The 18,068-nt window shown below is 42.1% G+C and overlaps 2 protein-coding genes across 22 annotated transcripts; one reads left to right on the top strand and one right to left on the bottom strand.

Annotated features, from left to right (window-relative positions):
* Positions 1 to 11: 11 nt before the first annotated feature.
* On the bottom strand, positions 12 to 4,332 carry LOC119031867 (lebercilin-like protein). 4 transcript variants are annotated; one of them, XM_037120647.1, is made up of 9 exons: positions 4,208 to 4,332; positions 3,678 to 3,926; positions 3,322 to 3,590; positions 2,861 to 3,103; positions 2,550 to 2,687; positions 1,365 to 1,422; positions 1,143 to 1,267; positions 813 to 906; positions 12 to 573 (listed from the first exon to the last, which is right to left on the bottom strand). In XM_037120647.1, the coding sequence occupies exons 2-9, from the start codon at positions 3,901 to 3,903 to the stop codon at positions 236 to 238; spliced, it is 1,491 nt and encodes a 496-aa protein (XP_036976542.1). In that variant the 5' UTR covers positions 3,904 to 3,926; positions 4,208 to 4,332; the 3' UTR covers positions 12 to 235. The 4 variants fall into 4 exon arrangements, with proteins under 4 accessions (XP_036976542.1, XP_036976550.1, XP_036976535.1 ...); XM_037120655.1 differs by having other exon boundaries at positions 3,678 to 3,892; positions 4,208 to 4,328; XM_037120640.1 differs by having other exon boundaries at positions 3,678 to 3,930; positions 4,208 to 4,315.
* sh3bgr (SH3 domain binding glutamate-rich protein) lies at positions 4,326 to 18,052 on the top strand. 18 transcript variants are annotated; one of them, XM_037120751.1, is made up of 14 exons: positions 4,326 to 4,446; positions 4,636 to 4,763; positions 7,024 to 7,209; positions 7,384 to 7,464; positions 8,417 to 8,506; positions 9,933 to 10,172; positions 10,729 to 10,755; positions 10,853 to 10,873; positions 11,834 to 11,857; positions 12,260 to 12,286; positions 13,876 to 13,902; positions 15,753 to 15,782; positions 16,337 to 16,398; positions 17,321 to 18,052. In XM_037120751.1, the coding sequence occupies exons 2-13, from the start codon at positions 4,659 to 4,661 to the stop codon at positions 16,352 to 16,354; spliced, it is 876 nt and encodes a 291-aa protein (XP_036976646.1). In that variant the 5' UTR covers positions 4,326 to 4,446; positions 4,636 to 4,658; the 3' UTR covers positions 16,355 to 16,398; positions 17,321 to 18,052. The 18 variants fall into 18 exon arrangements, 17 of the variants coding, with proteins under 17 accessions (XP_036976646.1, XP_036976655.1, XP_036976670.1 ...); XM_037120760.1 differs by lacking the exon at positions 15,753 to 15,782 and adding an exon at positions 13,576 to 13,599; XM_037120775.1 differs by lacking the exon at positions 13,876 to 13,902 and having other exon boundaries at positions 9,933 to 10,157.
* Positions 18,053 to 18,068: the final 16 nt, after the last annotated feature.

The following is an 18,068-nucleotide window of genomic DNA, read 5'->3' as shown; positions in this document are numbered from 1 at the left end:
AATTTGTGCACTCTTGGGTTATAAAGATAATTTATTTATAGAAACACCTTAGTAACAGGACGGTCAAAAACCCCTTAAAAATAAATTTTTCACCGAATAAGGCAGCTGTCCAGTCACCACATCAGTGACTTTACCTGAACTAAAGGACTAGTCACCTGTCTGCTCCTTCTGCCTTCAATCCCACTGAGAGCGGCCTTCTCCACCTCTCCTGGATGTCCAAGCTGGAAGATGAAGTTCATGACACCCACTGCTGATAGTCTCCACCCTCATCAGTTTTGGTGCTTTCACAGCGATTAATGTCCACACAGCTGTTGGCAGGTATTCCATTGTGTAGGTTCTCAATGGTTTGTTTGAAGGTGTAATTGCGTCTGATTCTGGGGAACCTGTATGCTTTTCTCTTAGGTTCAGTTGCATTCACAGACTTTTTGGAAATATAGGGCATCTCGCTTTCCTCTGTCTCCTGCTCTTCCTCTAACTCCTGTGGGACCTCTGGTGCCTCCTCTTCCTTGGTGCAGTCTCCCTCATTTTGAGATTTTAGGCTTTCTTCTGAACAGCTGTTCTGCCCACTGGTGTCTGAAAACAAATGTTTTGCACTTGTTTTGAAAAATACAGAATAACCCGAGAGCAAAATACAGGATTAGCTCCATTTCAACCCTTCATTCTCTTCAAAATGGATCTATATTTTTGGTGTTTGTATGTCCTGAATTCATTCTACTACCGGTATTTTTTCAACCAACAGCTTTGTGCACCTACATTGTCAGTAATATTAGTTTGTTATCGTTCTGCATATGTGACTTTAATTGAGTGCCCACCTGCACATATCTCCGTGTCATCTTGGTGATTATCCAAAGCTTCTGTTTCTGGAATTTCTGTTTCCGTATACTCCTTTACTGGAAAGTAAAAACACTGACAGAATACACAGTCGTTTTTAGTATGAAAGCAAATAAAACATTTGGGGATAATAAAACAAAATCAGACGTGACAAAAAAATATAGCTCTGAAAAGTAGGAAGGTAGCGATAGGAAACAATTTCTGATGTCCTACTGCTCGTACTAACAATGTTAATCAACATTTACATTGAGTCTAAAGGGCATGTAAAAACCCTGTAAATGTACTATGCAACATCTGAATCATATACCCACCTCCACAGAGCTCTCTTGCTCCTCCAGCCTTTCTTGACTCTCAGTATTTTCCAACCCAAAAAGTCTTGCAGTCTCGGTGGGGGGAAGGATTAACCCATCTGTTTGAACCAGCTTGCTTTCTCTGCCTGTAAACCGCAAAAGAGTGTCAAGACGAAAGCCACAGAGTGACAACAAAGTGGACACAGACAGAATGAGTTACAGTGGCTTGGAATGTTTGAATACCTTTTTTGGCAAACCTGAGGGAGTAAATATTGTGTGTTTCAATTTCTTTCTTCTTCTCCTGTGTAGGGGAAACAAAAGATCTACAGTATGCATGATCTGACATCAGATATTTCTCTCACATGAGTAAACGGTGAAATACAGGACAGTTAGCAATATCATTTAAAATGTAAGATATTTTTTAAAGACATTTGCCTACGTAGCGCTTTAATTTCTAACTTTTAGTTTCCTCAGTGTCATTGGTGACCAACCAACAGGAAGCACACCATCAGACACGAGCAGTTTCAGTGGTTCACTAATGGGCAACCATCCGAGGAAAATATTGATCCAGACATCTTAACCAAATTCATCTACAAATTGCATGATCTGAATATGATTGGGAAATGCATAATATCATTATTACTGGATCCAAAACCCCAGTGGAGCTACTCGTAGACTAGGGAAATATAATGTGAAAGATAATTCTGCCTTTGCTGTAGACAGACACGTGCAACGAACAAGACTGTGCCTACAGCTCCTCGGAAAAGTCTTGCATTGAATTTTGTGACGTCTAGTCACCACAAACATTTTACCTCCTTTCACTCATCCATTTGATTCCTTTTCATTTCTTTTCATGTCAAAATGCTTTCAGCCGGTCTGCATTAACGTTTCTGATGGTACAAATCTTTAAAGGTGCAATACATAAGAATTTTAGTTTAAAGCATTCATAAATGAACTAAAACCATCAACAGAATGTGAAGAGAAAACGAAAAAACAGCGCTGACGTCATGCCAAAGCATCCTTGTGTTGCTTTGTAGAGATATCTACAAATCTACATCTGAAAACCTCTTTCCTCCAGCAGTCCACAGGTCCTGTGCCAGCGGTGTAAACACCAACTCTCTGGCTTAGCAGTTAGCAGAGGTTTACTTAACTGTTGATGTGCTGACACTATATGTTTAGAGTGTGAGTTTAAAAAGGCCATTCTTACATACTGCACCTTTAAACCTACCACTGAATCTTAGACTGTCTTCTTACATTAGTCTTTCCAATAACCATATTCCCACATAACACATACTGCATCTGCTCATCTTTAGACTTACCCTGAATGCTAGACTAAGAACAAGATGATTTGTCCAAATACAAGTCTGACATGTGGGAAAGAATTCACTTGAAAATATCTTCGGAGCATTTAAGCTCTTTGCAACTGACCTCAACCTCCCTGTTTAGCTGATATACTTTCCCTTGTAGAAAGAATGACAGCTTTCTCGCCTCGCTCGTCTTTCTTTGTTCAGTCACTAGTTGGCGATTGAATGAGGCTTGGCTCAACTCAAGATTCCTCTCCAAGTCCTAAAACACAGAAATCAAATGGTGTGTGTGTGTGTGTGTGTGTGTGTGTGTGTGTGTGTGTGTGTGTGTGTGTGTGTGTGTGTGTGTATTGGTATGGGGATGGTGTGACACTGGATTCCCTCACACATATCTAACTCTAAACAGTATCAGCCACCAGCCTCCTCCAGGCCTACCACTATCCTCTTGTCCTTCTCCTCGAGCTCTGCATTGGCCTCGTTCAGCCTGAGGGTGAGTTCCTCCCTCTCCAGCAGCCTGCGGTCCTGGCTGAGCAGCTGGAGGTGCTTGAGACTGGCTTTTGTACTAAGCAACGTGCTCTCCGTGGTTTGGAGCTGCCTAGCCAGATTGTCACGGCAGGAACGGGTGTCACGGAGCAAACCCTGCAGGACTCGGGCCTCGTTGTAGTGCCTGGCGAAGATCTGGGCACAGGGGGTGGGGAAATTAAACAGACATTAAATGGAGAAACATCTGGGAAGAAGGGAAAATAAATCAGATTTTCTGCCTAGAATAAGGAGCCATGGACAAGGTTTTGAAATGTAAATGATAAATAGCAGTAGGTGTAAGGAAGTCTACTTAGTGATCAAAATCTGAGCAGTGAGCACAAGAGACACCAAAAGGGCAAAACCCACCAACCAACCTGAGAGACGCTGTCTTCTGAGTTTTGGAAGTACTGCAGTGCCACCGTGTGGCGATGCTGGAGCCTCCTCAGCAGCTTGTTCTCAGTGCTGGCCTGGTTCAGCTGATGCTGCAGGTCACTAACCTGACTTTCATGCTCCCTGATGCAGTGCATGTAGGCAGACTGAACTCTTGGCCTCAAAACCTGCTGGGGCTTGATTGGTGGCAGCTTCGGGAGCTGGATACTGGCGGTGTTTGTCCTCTGCCTGCGTGGCCCTTGTGCCCCTTTACCTGAAGAAGTATTACCTCCGATGCGTTTACATTTAAACAAACAGTAACCCCTGCTACACAGTCATGACATCATGTTGGGTAACACACCTTTTTGTCTCAGCTTCGGTTGCCTTGACTGGTCCGATGAGTAGGCCCCTGGGCTCTTGTCTATAAGCGGGTCAGCTCGGTCCTCAGAGTCAGAGGAGTGGCGCGAACCACAGTGCAGGCTGGAGGGAGAGGACCACCTGGAGGTGTCAGTGCTGCGGCCCACAGCATCACCGTCACCCTCCCTCTGGTGAGCCGCCTGCATCAGTCTCAGCTGCCTGTCACACATCACACTTTTTTGAAAGTCTCTTCCTGTCTGACAAAAAAAGGGCAGTTTGAAGAAAAGATGTCAAAAATGAATTAGGAGAAACAACTTTTTTTTTTTTTTTTCCTGAGATCAGTAAAATGCTCAGGAGGTGTTTTGTTCAAAAGAGCCCCAGTTTAGAGTTTGATCACTGAAACATTTTCCTTTTGGTCCCTGCAATCTTTGACTGAGTTGAACAACATCTAATTACCTCCACCTTTACCTCAGATGATTGTACGTTTTTAACAGTTTTCATTCTTACAGCCCGAATAACACAGGAGCACCATACCTTCTCTTCTCCTTTTGAGGGGCGCTGTCTTTCCTCTCCTGTCTCACACTTCTGACCGTACAGGTTTGTAAATGTTGACTAATTAACGCCAGATCACGTCGCTAGGAGCTGTTATGGAAAGATGCGTTTACGGTCGTCAAGGTAACCCACTATAGAACTGCTAACTAAGGGTTCAGAGTAAAACGGGAAACCTGGGCTTTATTAGACCTGTATTCAAAAAGAAAAACATCTTAATGATAGTAAGTACGATCATTCTTACTGTGTGTTAAGCGTCCATTTTGTATTTTGATTTTTGTGTAGGCTGTGTCGGAAGCTACACATTAAAATGTAACCGTATTAAGCATGATCAAATTAAAAATAAAATAAGTAATAAGTAGTCCCCGTGTCGGACGTGCATTGCTGGCTTATGCATTGTGCTTTCTTCACAGGAACTGGAGCTACATAGAGGGAAATGGGCCAGTTTCCCATGTTGTTGGGGGGGAACCCTGTTCAAGGACCCCAAACAGGCCCGTGGTCCCCGCGGTTGGAAACTAAAGCCGTACAACCTACAGTGCTGGTCAGTGCTATTTCTGTCCATATATGCACTCGGCAGGGTGCTGGAGGCTAACTTCACTGTCCCCTGCGCCGACGGACAGCTGAAGTTGCCAATCAGCCCGTGTGGCGCTGCGCCCCTAGGGGCCAACCCGCCAATCCTGCGCTAATGGAGGCTGCGGACAGAAATAGCCTCAGCAAGTGTGTGTGTGTGTGTGTGTGTGTGTGTGTGTGTGTGTGTGTGTGTGTGTGTGTGTGTGTGTGTGTGATCTCAGTGCTATGTCTCCGTCCTCGGTGCGCTCTAATAATAGAGGAGGCTGCCTGCTCCTTTAAGAGCCCACTTGTTGAATACTCCACAAAATATATTGTAACAAAATGGTTATCAAAGTATTTCTCGCCACCTCATCGGGATCCACTGCGGTAAGCATCCGGCCCGTGTTCAGCGGCTGGTTTCTCATTAGAGGGAACTTTTTTGCTGTTTTCTGCTCGTTAAAAACCGAGCGGGACTCTGTCTCACGCTCTCCACAGCGCTAACCTCGCATAATTAATGTCACCCGCCTTTCGGTTTTGTGTGCTTTAAGTCTTTGGATGTGCTTGTGACTTGATTCATGCCTAGATTTAATCTCGGACTGTGCTTCAGGACTGTTTAATTAGCCCACCTCGCAAGTCGATGTGATTCACATGCAGAGCTTTCTAGAACAGAGGCTCCTAAAGCTTTTCATAGTCACATTGCCCGAGATAAAGACGCCTTTAGTCCACACAGCCGGTGTTGGGACAGACTTTTCAGTGTTTTTCGTGCTATTTGAGATCAGAGAGGATATATCTAGAAGTATCTGTGCACTTGATAACCAGAGCGGCAGGGAGGGGGTGGATTCATCCTCATGATCTACTTTTGGCAAAGCCACATAAGCAGTTTGAACTAGTCCATGGGGTGGCATGGTGGCCAAGTTGGTCAGCAGTGTTGTCTCAGTGCATAAAGACCTGACCTGAGGGGACTTGAATGCATGTTTGCTTTTCCAAAGTTGGTCTGTCTTCAGATCAGTGTGTCCTGGGATTGGTGCAAGGTCCCCAATCTGCTTTTAGAGATGACTGATCTGCTAACAATCTTACAAAACCCTGATTCCATCACTGTCAAAACACTAAGTGTTGCTTTTCTGCTTTGTTTTGGGGGAGTTTGTATAGTGGCTGAAATGAAAAGTTACTTGAATTAACCTGATGATTGATGATTGTTGATTAATAGATAAACTGTTTTGACTATAATTTGTCAAAAATTGTGAAAAACAGACCATCTCAGTTTCCAAGAGCCCAAAATAACATCTTCATATTACATTTTCTGTCCAACTAAAAGTTCAGAACACAAAGATATCTAATCTGCAATGACTTGACACAGAGAAAACTGCATTTCCCCACATTTAAGAAGCTAAAACAAACAAATGTTTGACACTCTTGCTTGAAATAACTTACAGCATCTTATCGGTTCCCAAAATAACTGGCAATTAAAAGTTTGAACCATAGTTTATGAGAGTGTCACCTTGTGTTGAAAAGTGGAGGGGACATGAGGACATTTTTGAAATGGTCTTCAACATATGCAATTGGAGGCAATGTAATAAGAGGACTAGGTAATAATGAAAGGGAAAAGTTACATAATGGTGCATTAATTTATTTTTGTTACGTTTGCTAGTTGACATTTGGGCACATTTTTAAACTTAAAGGGGCACTTTGTAGTTTTAGAGAAGAAATTCAAACTCAGATTTTTAATATTAATGAGGTCATAATACAAACTTGGAAATATTCATTTTTCCATAGCTGAATAAACAAGATGTTCTCAGAGGAAAATAAGTTTCCCAGAACATTGTTTTTATGCTAGAAAAGGTGGCAGGGTCTGCCAAATATAAACAAAGTAAAAAGAGATTCTGTTGTGTTGTCCCTTAAAGTCAGTTTGTTTATTCAGCTTATTTAGTCTTTGAAATAAAAATAGTTTGTTTATCAAGTTTGTTGTGGCATAAAAAAATCAGTCACTGAAGATCTTGCTCTTCTTTCACCTTTAAGCTTTTTAAAAGTGATAGGGACAAATAAGGTCATTTCAAAAGTGGTGTAAACAACACCTGTGATACTTTATATGTTTATTTGCTAGGACAGGGCGCCAGCAGGGAGTGTCATGTACCACCTCATGTAATTTAAACTATGCATGTGTGTTTTCTTTACCTTGAAGTTACATGACTTGTACATCCGTCTCCCCCTGTCCTGTGCAATCTGTTGAATTCATTCATTTTTCTGCCCCGCAGATCAAGAAGAAGCAGCAAGATGTGGTCGGTTTCCTGGAGGCTCTCAAGGTGGACTACACTCCGCTGGACATCGCCTGCAACGAGGAGAACCGCATGTGGATGAGGCAGAATGTCCCCAGTGAGAAGAAACCCACCAACGGCATCCCCCTCCCCCCTCAGATCTTCAACGAAGAAAGCTACTGTGGGGTAAGAACTCGGAAAATATCTCCCAAAGGCAAAGACTTGTTACTCAGAAGAACGTCTACAATATAATGCACAGTATTCACTTTCACTCACTGTATGACAACGTAAAGACCCACTCTACTGGGTGTGTATAATAAGATGTAATGAATTGTTAAAGACTGTTTCCTTCCTGTGCAGGACTATGACACGTTCTTCGATGCCAAGGAGGACAACTTGGTGTACACCTTCCTGGGGCTGCCCCCTCCTCCTGGGTCAAAGGTTAGAGCTGTTTTCTGTTTTCTACTGTGGACAAATAAAACTAAATAATCTCATTTATTTTACCCTCATACCAGCCTGTATATCTGCTGTATTGGGACAGCATCAACAGTGCTGCTCATTCAACCCAAGAGCTACTATATTGTCTTTCAGGATATTTATTTCTGTTTAATGTGAGTATTATGTGCCTTTACAGTACATTGTTAGCTGAAGATGTCAGATAAGATATTGTTTAGTTTTTAATTTCTAGAGCAATACAACTAATTCAACACCCAACTGTCTCAGGCATTATGGCATTAATCTCAGTAGAATCATGACAGCTCTGCAATCAACCTAATTTATTGTATGAAGTAATCATCAGGGTATGAAATGACTTTAAAACTCTGCAAATGAATTGAAATGAACACCTGCCTTACCTCTATATATGATGACATTTGTATTACCGTGTCATGCAACACAGCCCACGCGGGCTTACAAGACAGCAAAGCTAATTTAAACCAGATCCAGAATGCTGCATGAGCATTTTCCAGCACTGCGGGTCCAAAATACCAGAGGCATACCAGATTTCATAACTTATTCATGTTGTCAGACCTTAATGCCTACAACAAAATCCACTGATAACTGAGAAGGCATGTGTGACTGTAATCTACAAGAGAAATTACACTAAATATCTTCATCTTGCCCACTTTCCACACTTATAAGACAAAGTTAGCCTCTTTAGAGTACAGAAGAAAAAGGGACTCACTTCACCTCCAAGTCTACCTGGCTGCTGAATCAAATTCTAGACATGTCTGCAGACTTAAACGGCTTAAAATGCTTTTGTGGAAACCATTCCAATTTGCGGTCATAACTTCAAAATGTAGAGGCCATATTGGCTGGTGCTCCTAACAGTTAATTCCAAGACTTGATTGCGGTTGTCACACTCATGTTAAACCTGATCATTTCATTGAAACAGGAAGCAGAACAGACCGACAAGGAGCACATTGTGGAGAACGGGACCCATGCTGCGGAAACTAATGAGGATGGGAACCTTGATGACACAATAGTAATGCCGTCGTTGCTTTCGTTTCCCTCCTCATGCTTTATTTCTTTTCACTGTGTCTCACCTTTTCATTTCCATCCAGTGCAACTGAACAGTTTCCCTTCTGTCCTCACCTGTCCACCTGATCCGCCTCTTAATCTTATACCTTTTGCTCTGTTCCAGTCCTGACATTGACTAATCTCTTTGTGTTTTGCATGAATGAGACATTTAACACAATATACTGAGTTGTCATTGTACCACTGTGACATTGCATCGCTGTGTTCAGACTGCCACACTGTCGCGAGGCATCATGTTCCGACAGTCCTTTCTATAATTAGTACTTTATAAACTAGAGTGTGTTTGGTTTGCGATATCAAATGTAGTGTGTTGTTCTATTATTATGGTTTTGCTCAATGCATACTAATGCATCTTTTGTTTCCAGTGATTTTCCAACAGTTTTCCCAGTTTTTACACACCGCTGCTTAGCTGAGCCTGTCTTGTTATCCCCCAGGGTATAAAACAGTGCTCTGAGGAGAAAATGCAAACTGAGTTAATTTTCGCTGCATGTAGTTTCCAGCAGGAGTTCACTCGCCCCTGTGTTTGTCCTGTTCATTATGATACTTTATAATACTTTAAATACATACTGTACATTTGACTAGACTAGTCACAGGAATATTTATTTTTTCACATTTTGGTAAATATGCTTATTTACATTTTGGCAATTCAGTTAGATGAAAGAAAAAATCTGCATCACTCTCGAGCCTGTGCGCTTAATGTGAAGGTACAGCCATTAGCTAAATAGCTTGGCACAAAGACTGGAAACAGGTAGAAAGAGCTAGCCTGTAGCTTTACAAAAGTGACACAGTCTACTGGTTCTGACCACGTGCCTCACTCCTCAAATTTAAGATGTGACGTTTCAATTTCTGAATTTATAGGTTCTGTTGGGTGAATGTAGGTAGTAGGATTGAGCCGGACTTGCTGTTTCCCCCTGGTTGCAGTCTTTATGCTAAGCTAAGCCAGGCTAATTGGCTGCTGGCCGTATTTTCGTATTTACCCTACGAGTGTGAGTCTCAAATTGATCTTCTCATCTGAGCCTCGGCAAGACGGCGATTACGTGTGTTTGTAGAGATGATAAATGATTCCTGTAAGGCCCTGACACCTGTGTAAAAAAGCCGCCTTCATGTCTTGATGCATCATTCTAAACTTAATTTTTACCCAAAGACCTGACCCTCCAGTCTCAACCTTTTTAACTGCTACTACCTCTTCTCTCCTCCACTTTGCTCCCAGGATTGACTAACACCTACCTTCTACATTTTTCATCCACTCCAACTGATGAGCTGACTGTTTGAAGCCGTGCCTGAATGCCATTAATATTCAAATGAAGTTTTCTTTCTTATCACATCTTTTGTTTTCCTTGACCCCCGGTTGTTGCTTTCACCTCACATATAAGGATGTTCCAGTGGAGGAGCGCAATGGGCATGCACACGAAGAGGAGGAGGAGGAGGAGGAGGAGCAGGCAGCTGGTGAGGAGGAGGAAGGTGAGGGTGGTGAAGAGGAGGAGGAGGTAGCGGAGGGAGAGGCGGCAGATGATGAAGCCATGGAAGGAGAAACAGCAGGAGACGAGGCCCCCGCTGAGGAGGATGAGGAGGAGGAGGCGGTGGAAGAAACCGACGAGGTCACAGAAGACACAGTAATTGCCACTTAACTCGACTCCCTTCGTCTCCCTGTAGTTTCACCTCTCCCTCCATCCCCCTGAATGTTTTGAATTGAATGTTCTTTTCCTCCATCTTCCCGTCATTCCTGGAATGCTCTGTTTTTCCTCCCCTCAGCGTCTCATTTTTCCCTTTTAATGTCGTCCTTTCCTTCCACAACAAGGGTTTGCCTCCTTTTCAAGTTCCTGTCGTCCTCGTGCTGCATCTCCTCGTCGAGTCTCTCTCAGTTTTTTTATTAACCACAAATGTGTTCCTGTGCAGCACTATCGATGTCTTCGCTGTTGTTTTTCCGCAACTTCTATGGGGTTTTGTGTGTTGTTGTTTCATTTACCCCCATCTTTGTATTTTCCTGATGACTTGTCTTGATCTACTTTGCATTCCACTGCATATCCATTCACTATTAACTGTCCTTTTTGAGGTGTGTCAGTACGGTCCCACTTTGTCCGGTCTGATGAGCCTGATGTGTGGATGATGCTGTGTTTCGGTGTGAATATTTACTGCGTGTCTCTAATACTGTCACATCTGCTCTTTTAGGAGGGCCGTGCAATGGAAGAAGAGCAGGTACGTTTCTTTAACACGTATGAACACACTGAACAAGAGTCAGCATTTAAAGGGCCTGCGTGTTTCACTGATTTCTCTGTCTCTCTCTTTTAAACAGGAAGAAGCTGATGAGGACAGGGTAAGAAGAGACACGCTGGCTATTGTTGATGCTGAATCTGAAGGGTGTTATTAATAAAAGCAAACCGCAGCAACAGCAGCAGTTAACACAAGCTGTGCATTGTACCAACTTTACTAGTAGTTAGACAAGCTTGCACGCCAGAGACCTAATCCATGTTTCTTTTTTATTAACTGCAGCTAATTTATGATGCAGTATATATTGTATATCATGGAATGCATGTGAAGTGGATGTCCTTGAACACTTTCCTTCCTTGTCAAGTCATTTCTGTTTTAGAATCTGAGCAGTCTTCTACCGAGCCCAGCTACGTCTGCTTGGCAGTGATCGGTCTGAAATTATAACTACTAATATGAGCTCAACTTCAAATGTTTCTATTAACTGTCACATTAATTCATGGTGTGTTGTATTTATAATAATGTTAACAAATGATGTTCTCAAGGTGCTGTTACTGTTGTGTTTCAAACATGATGTATTTTAGTGAGTATTTCTTTAAATAAGACACAAGAGGTTTGGCATCCCTTTTAAAATGAGCAGTATTATTTCAAGTATATATATATATATATATATATATATATATATAAAATCTGCTTACCCCCACTAGCCTAATGATGGAGTACAGTACAGTATAGGACCGCTGATTGAACTTAACAGTTCCCTACTATACATCATATAGGATCAAGTGTTGTTAGAATTTTAACATTCTACTTTTAACAAAGAGTTTGCCATACAGCAGTTTTATATCAGACAGGTCACACAGTAATTGACATGCTACACAAAGAAGCTAAATAGCTGCGTTCAGTAATATGCCTTCAGTTCGCGTTCGTGACTCAGTTACACTTAGATTTCAGAGGTCCTGCTGCTGGCGCTCACACCCGTCTAGTTCCTCATGCACGCACCGAATGCCGTATGTTTGACCCGCTCTTTGCCCTTCTTTTTGTCCATCTCTTGGTTTGCTCCCTCCAGGAGGAAGAGGATTTGCAGTCAGAGGTAACTTTGCGTCGGTGATTGTCTCTTTCTGCGGTTCCTCCGTATAGTCCCCAGCAGCGTGGGTTTGGCGGTGCAGAGATGAGGGAAGGCTGCTGTGGTTGGGGGTGGGGATGGGGTCTGCTGTTCCCTCTCATCCGTGTACTTAATGTGCTCACCTCACCTTTTCTCTCCTTCTCCATGTGCTCTCTCATCGTCACTCTACTCCATTTGTCTTGTTTTTCCTCTCTGTCTGCTAACATGCTGTTCCTCATTTCTTCCCAGTTCTGTAGCTGCCTCCTGACAACCTTCAACTATCCCTGTAGTTTCCATTTTCAATGAGAAGTCTTTTTCTGTAGCGCATGCCTGTGGTGCTCTTTTGCTCCCCACACAGCCTGCTGACCTGCTATCTGTTATTCCCTCTAGGAGGAAGAAGAGCTACGACAGCTTGAGGTAGATCCATGTGATATGTTTTTGATTTTCCTGCCTTTACCCTTCCTCAGTTTGCCTTTTGTTTTTGTTTTTTTTCCCCCAGATATCTCTTTCAGTCATTTTCTTGCTACCTTCACCACCTCCTGGTGTATCACGTGTTCCTTTATATTTTCTTTTTGACTTTTTCCAGCCAAGGTTATTCCATGTTTTTTGTTTGTTTGCCATGCTGTTGGCTTAAAGGAACCGGTCATATCGCTTAATAAGAGGCATGTTATCTAAGTAGACAGAGTTAAGAGACAAGTTTAAAGACAAACATGGCTGGATATTAAAAAAGTGGCTTGTCTTCATCCACTCATTTATGCAGTGATGATTAAAGTAGTCCAGTGTGTGTCATAAGGTTATTGTGAATAGAAGAGCTGTTTTTAGAGGAGTCATTTTACTAATGTAAGCCACATTAATTTGATATTGCATTCCAATTTTTTTTCACACAAGTGGCAAGAAAGTAAAAAACATATATGAATAATAACATGATATAATACGTGTGAATTTTTGCAAATATTTGGACAATAAACAAAAATAGTAGTATTAGCAATACGCAGCATTTAGCAGCAGAATGAAAATGACAAGAAATACAGCATATCTCTATTATCCAAATGTATGTGTGTAAGTTGCTTTGTAGCTCGTGTGTGCAATGAACTTAAAACAACTTCTCAAAGCATTACCCTCCACCGCAACCCAGTTTGCTTTACAAACAGGCACAAACACACACACACACACGATGTAATGTCCACCTGACTCACTAACTTTTACAGTTTCACTTTGATTTACTCACTAAAATCTCTCGACACAGTGTCCTCACACTCTCCAGCTGTCACAGTCCAAATGAGGGAACAGTGATTTTTCTTGCTCTGGGCATTGACTGTCAGGGAACATACCTGAAGACCCCGGACGTCATTGTGCCACGATTCTGCTCACACACAGATTGTCACACTGCACATCATCGATATGATCAATTCAGTGACTTTTGACACAGCATCGCTCAAATTGGGGTTAACTTCTATTACAGAGTTCACACTTAACCAGACCTCTAATCAGGACGGCTTTCGAATGAAACACTGTGAAGCCTAAAGTTAGTTGGAGTAAAACAACCCTGCTCTAAGTGCTGTGTGAAAGGTGCTCTACTTCTCCGAGACATTCCAGCCTCTGCCTGATATTCTATCTTGTATCTGTCGCTGCTTTGCTTCGCTTCGCCTACCTTCCTCTCTACCTTCCCATCTTTTTTTTTTGTCGTTGTCCCACCTTTGTTGCAGGAGCAAGACGAACACGGCAGCGAGGTAGCTCCTGTGGTCTGTGGTGCCTTGTGTTTTTTAGGCTTAATAGACTGTAGAGGTTTTCTCTGTCCTTTCCTCTTTCCTCTCTCTCTGTGTGCTGCATGGACTTCTTTTCAATAGAGATGCCCGACGGTGTGCAGCATGAACAATGCGACAATACTTTACTTAAACCTCAGGTGGATTTAGTGTGGTAACGAAAATGTGATTCTGCATCAGGCAATGTATATATGTTTTTCTGACATTCACGTACTTAACACGACATGGTTTCATCTTGCATAGGAAGAAGAAGAGGCTGAAGTTCAAGAGGTATATTTGGATTGTAGCTCTCCGTCCATGTTGTGCATGGTGTGGGTCATGGTGGGACTTATGCATGATCTGACTGCATACGAAGACTTTACGCACACGTTGATGCAAACCTTTCCATTGTGGCTCCCAGTTGGCAGTTGTGTGCCATGCATAATGTGGGGTTGTGACTGAGCTCTGATTTTTAGCGATGAGCATCAATAAAATGACGGCACCACATGGTATTTCAGTGTTGCATAAACAGTGTTCATTCATGCATTTTCTCTGAGTCTGCCAGGTCACTCTGACCGTTCTGTTCTGATGCCTTCAGAGCAGGTGGAAAGTTTGGATGTGTTCTTTGACTCTGCCTGTGTGCACATGAACGTAACTTGGGCGTGTTTTCAGTTTGGCGATGTTATTGCACGGAGAGGGGACACTCTGACTTGACAGGGGGACACGTCTTTGTCGTTCTCTTTTTTTAAAAGAAGTCATGGCTTTTGTTTGTTTGTACCAAGAGTGCTCTGAAGCAAAGAGGATGTGACAAGTTCCAAAGAAGATAGATGAGATGGAGCACGTCTTGATACTGTGCAACACTACGTGAAAAAACACATAGAAAATAGATGCGTCACATCAGATTTGTATGGAGGACTAAAACAGACCAAATCAAAAATATGTCTGTGAATAAACACATAAATTAATATGCCATGAAACAGAATAGAATTATATTTGAAAAAATGTAGGCATTAATTTATTTAGAAAATTTGACATAAATGTATAATTCTGTTTTGATTAGCTTCTGTGGTAATTTATCTTTGTATTAAATCACCTATTTATTTACTTCCTCATTTAAGTTAACATTTAATTAATGAATTGTAGTTATTGTATTTTAATTGTGTGTATATATACATACATATATATATATATATATATATATATATATATATATATATATATATATATATATATATATATATAGGAATGAAATTAAAGGGGAAAGTAAATTAATAAGGTAATTAATAGGAAGATAAATACGTACAAAAGCAAATTGAAATCAGTTTATGTTTCATTTAATATATTAACATAAGCTTTATTCATTTTAAATATTAGCTCAGTATGATTTGTGACCTTTATTTTATTGTTGTTTTCTTTTTTTTTCACATGACATGGATGTTGGCAAAGCTCGATTGTATGTAGTTTTGTTTTTGCATTTAAAAGCCAATTCAAACATTTGAACAATAACATTTTGGGTAATATTTTGTTTTTGTTGCATTTAATGGCATATTACTACTTTTATGTAATAAGTTATTTATTCCTCATTGTGTCTGTGTCAGTCCTCCATAGGTTTGTGTGATAGTGTTTGTTGCTCATTATCTTAAGTTGTATGACAGGATGGAATCGAGTGATTGTGGCATCTAATTATAGATAACGGTGTAAACTCCCTTTGTCCCTCGGTGAGTGTGTTGTTTACTCCAAGAGGGCAGTCATTAAACTGTCCTCAGCCACTGCAGCTTGAGTGATTACACCCGAACAGAACACGTCTTGTACGGTGCACCGTCTTAAGCACCGCTCTTGTCTCGTTTAGGTCGTCTCAGGATACACAGAAATCTTTAGGTCATTAGTTTCCTCAGTTGCTCTCATCTCTGCCATCCCTGCAACCATCCGCACGTCTCTTGGGTTACTTCTTCTCCGTCTTTATCCCGCCCTCACTGCAACCACTAACATGTGAAGTCCTCTCACCTCCCCGCCACATGGACCACGGCCTCACACAACCCCCTTCTCTCTCTCTCTCTCTCTCTCTCTCTCTCTCTCTCTCTCTCTCTCTCTCTCTCTCTCTCTCTCTCTCTCTCTTTCTTTTTTTTAAAAACACATCCAAGGAAGAGGAGGAAGACGTGGAAGAAACACAGGTAGTATTACCGCAGTTAAGAGTGACATCCATTTGGTCTCATCTGACCCGCAGAAAATGTTGTCTTACACCCTTTTTAACAAGATGAACACACCATAAGATCATCTTGATAAATCAGAGCTTGTGACCACTGATTGTACTGGAGTGAGAAGGCTCGGTGGAGAGCAAGTAAGAGATAACTGTTTTGAAAAGAGAGGAAAGCTGTCTTTTTCTTTCTTTTTTTTTTTTTTTACACCATCTGTCAGGGGGATCATCATTGCTTTTATTTACGCAACAAACTAAGCAGATCCAAACTGTAATCTTTTTTCCTAAATACACTCAGCTTTAAGCTCCCCCGCCCAGTGGGATCTGACCCGAGTCGCTGACATGAACAACATACACTGCACCCGGTTTGACTGAATCTCTCTACAAACACTGACATTTTGTAACATCACATAACAGTTCTACACAAACACACAGATTTGAATACATTGTAGAGGATTTTCTACCGCTGTCAACTCTTAATTGTTTTAATGTGAGTACTTGTTGTTAAGATGGGATTATTTCTTCCAACAGGAGGAAGAGGCGGAGTAGTTAAAGCCAGGCGACGTCAGCGATGTTGGCTTACTGATATCCAGGTAAAACTCGTCTCCACCACTTCTTTTACTCCTTTTGTTCTACCACTGGAGGGCAGCAACACATAAAATGAATTGGTAGCACATACTATCACAGCATGAGCAGGTCCCATCGGTGCTGCTTTTATGTTTGGCTTTTATGTAACTGGATTATTTAAAAAAGAAAAACTCATATTAAGAGCAGAGTTTTACTCTTGTGTCTCCCTTTGACCCTGCTATCAAACAAAGGATAATAACACGATTACTCAACCTCTCTCAGGCAATACTGCACCTGTGGAGCAGCATTGTAGTCGCCACTGCAATGTAATGTTCTTGCCGTTAAGTGTGAGAGTTATGGGTGTTTGTATGGAGTTTTGTTTTTTTTACTTTTATGCACTGTAAAGGTGTTCAGCCGGAGGAAAACAAAATAATGCGGCAGCCTGTTTACAAGGGGCTGCCACCGCTGTCTCCATCTGCAAACAGCTTCAGTGAGCACACACACTGCCTGGGGATCATCTGGAGCCATAACAAAAACATCCCACAATTCCCCTTTTTGTCTGCCCCTCCGAGGCTGTAGCAGTGACGGCAATGATGATAATGATAATCCTAATCTTCAAAGCTTTTAGCCCCCCTCTGCACGTCGGGCGTCTGTATGTTATGACCCGGTGCACGAGGAGCCGCAGAGCAGAGCAGGCTCTTGGAAGGAATGGCGGCGCTCGTCTCCCTCCTCTCTGAGCTGTCTCCCAACCCCTGCGAGCCCCTGTCACGCCTTATTAGAGGAAGCTGCTAAGTGAGCTTCAGATGTGCCTCCGGAAGGAGCGGGCACACTGGGTGGCACAGGCGTAGAGGTGGTGGTGGCAGCCTCAGCCACCACAGACGACTGGAGAATGTGTGACCTCATTTTTTTTTTCCTTCTTTCTTTTCATCTGCTTGCATTGTGTTTCAGCCCGAAGGAGCCTCCTGCTCTGTCCCTTCCTGACCCCTGACGCTTGACCCCCCTCAGCCACGTCAGACAGCCCCTTCCCAAGGCCGCACTGGATCCCACTGGAAACCGTCCTTCATGTGCTTGAAGGCAACGTCTGAACTGAAAAGACCCCCCTCCCACCCCATCCCTTTTTCTTTTGACTGCAATGTTGACTTAATTTTTATATTTTGCTAGTAGAGACATACTGTACTGAAAATGCGCAGAGTAGCCCAGTGGTGTTTGTTTTTAATGAGTAGCTTTTGTAAAATGCAAAACAGTTATTTTGTTAAACTCAGACTTATTTCTCATGTTTTGCTCCTAGAGATTCTCGTTTCCTAACACAAAGAGGCAGTGACCTTTTCAGAGAAACTTTACCTTGGCATACCTTCGCTTGTGGCCTCACATCCAAAGGTTTATAACTCACGCTTTAGTGAGTGTTCTGTCCTTTTATCGCAGTAGTCTCACCAATGTTGTGCCTCGATGACTCTTTCTATTCTTCCAACTGAATGTACAAATGCAACCTAAGACTTCTAACAGCCACGTGAGGGAGAAAATATGCACATACTGCCAGACTGCAAACGAACTCCACCGCCACTACAATTACTCCTGCCGATACTGCTGTCTAATCAATGCACTTTGTTGAATGAAGAGTGAAACATGTGACTAAGACTTGGATGCAATGGAAAATGCAATAAAGTAGACCGGTAAAAAAAACTAACCCTTTTATTTT

The sequence above is a fragment of the Acanthopagrus latus genome, chromosome 2 (genome assembly GCF_904848185.1).
Source record: "Acanthopagrus latus isolate v.2019 chromosome 2, fAcaLat1.1, whole genome shotgun sequence".
Taxonomy (NCBI): Eukaryota; Metazoa; Chordata; class Actinopteri; order Spariformes; family Sparidae; genus Acanthopagrus; species Acanthopagrus latus.
Note: the sequence above shows the minus strand (reverse complement) of the source record. Positions and strands in the feature narration are given on the sequence as shown.

What these genes read in the sequence shown, in the direction of transcription:
- LOC119031867 (XM_037120647.1), bottom strand. Translation starts at nt 3,903, where the DNA reads ATGTGTGACAGGCAGCTGAGACTGATGCAGGCGGCTCACCAGAGGGAG. An exon ending in CCTCAGGTTTGCCAAAAAAG is followed by an intron (nt 1,268 to 1,364) that starts GTATTCAAACAT and finishes TGCGGTTTACAG; the next exon opens with GCAGAGAAAGCAAGCTGGTT. An exon ending in TGACACGGAGATATGTGCAG is followed by an intron (nt 574 to 812) that starts GTGGGCACTCAA and finishes ATTTGTTTTCAG; the next exon opens with ACACCAGTGGGCAGAACAGC.
- sh3bgr (XM_037120741.1), top strand. Translation starts at nt 5,114, where the DNA reads ATGGTTATCAAAGTATTTCTCGCCACCTCATCGGGATCCACTGCG. An exon ending in CCCCTCCTCCTGGGTCAAAG is followed by an intron (nt 7,465 to 8,416) that starts GTTAGAGCTGTT and finishes TCATTGAAACAG; the next exon opens with GAAGCAGAACAGACCGACAA. An exon ending in AAGAAGCTGATGAGGACAGG is followed by an intron (nt 10,874 to 11,833) that starts GTAAGAAGAGAC and finishes TGCTCCCTCCAG; the next exon opens with GAGGAAGAGGATTTGCAGTC.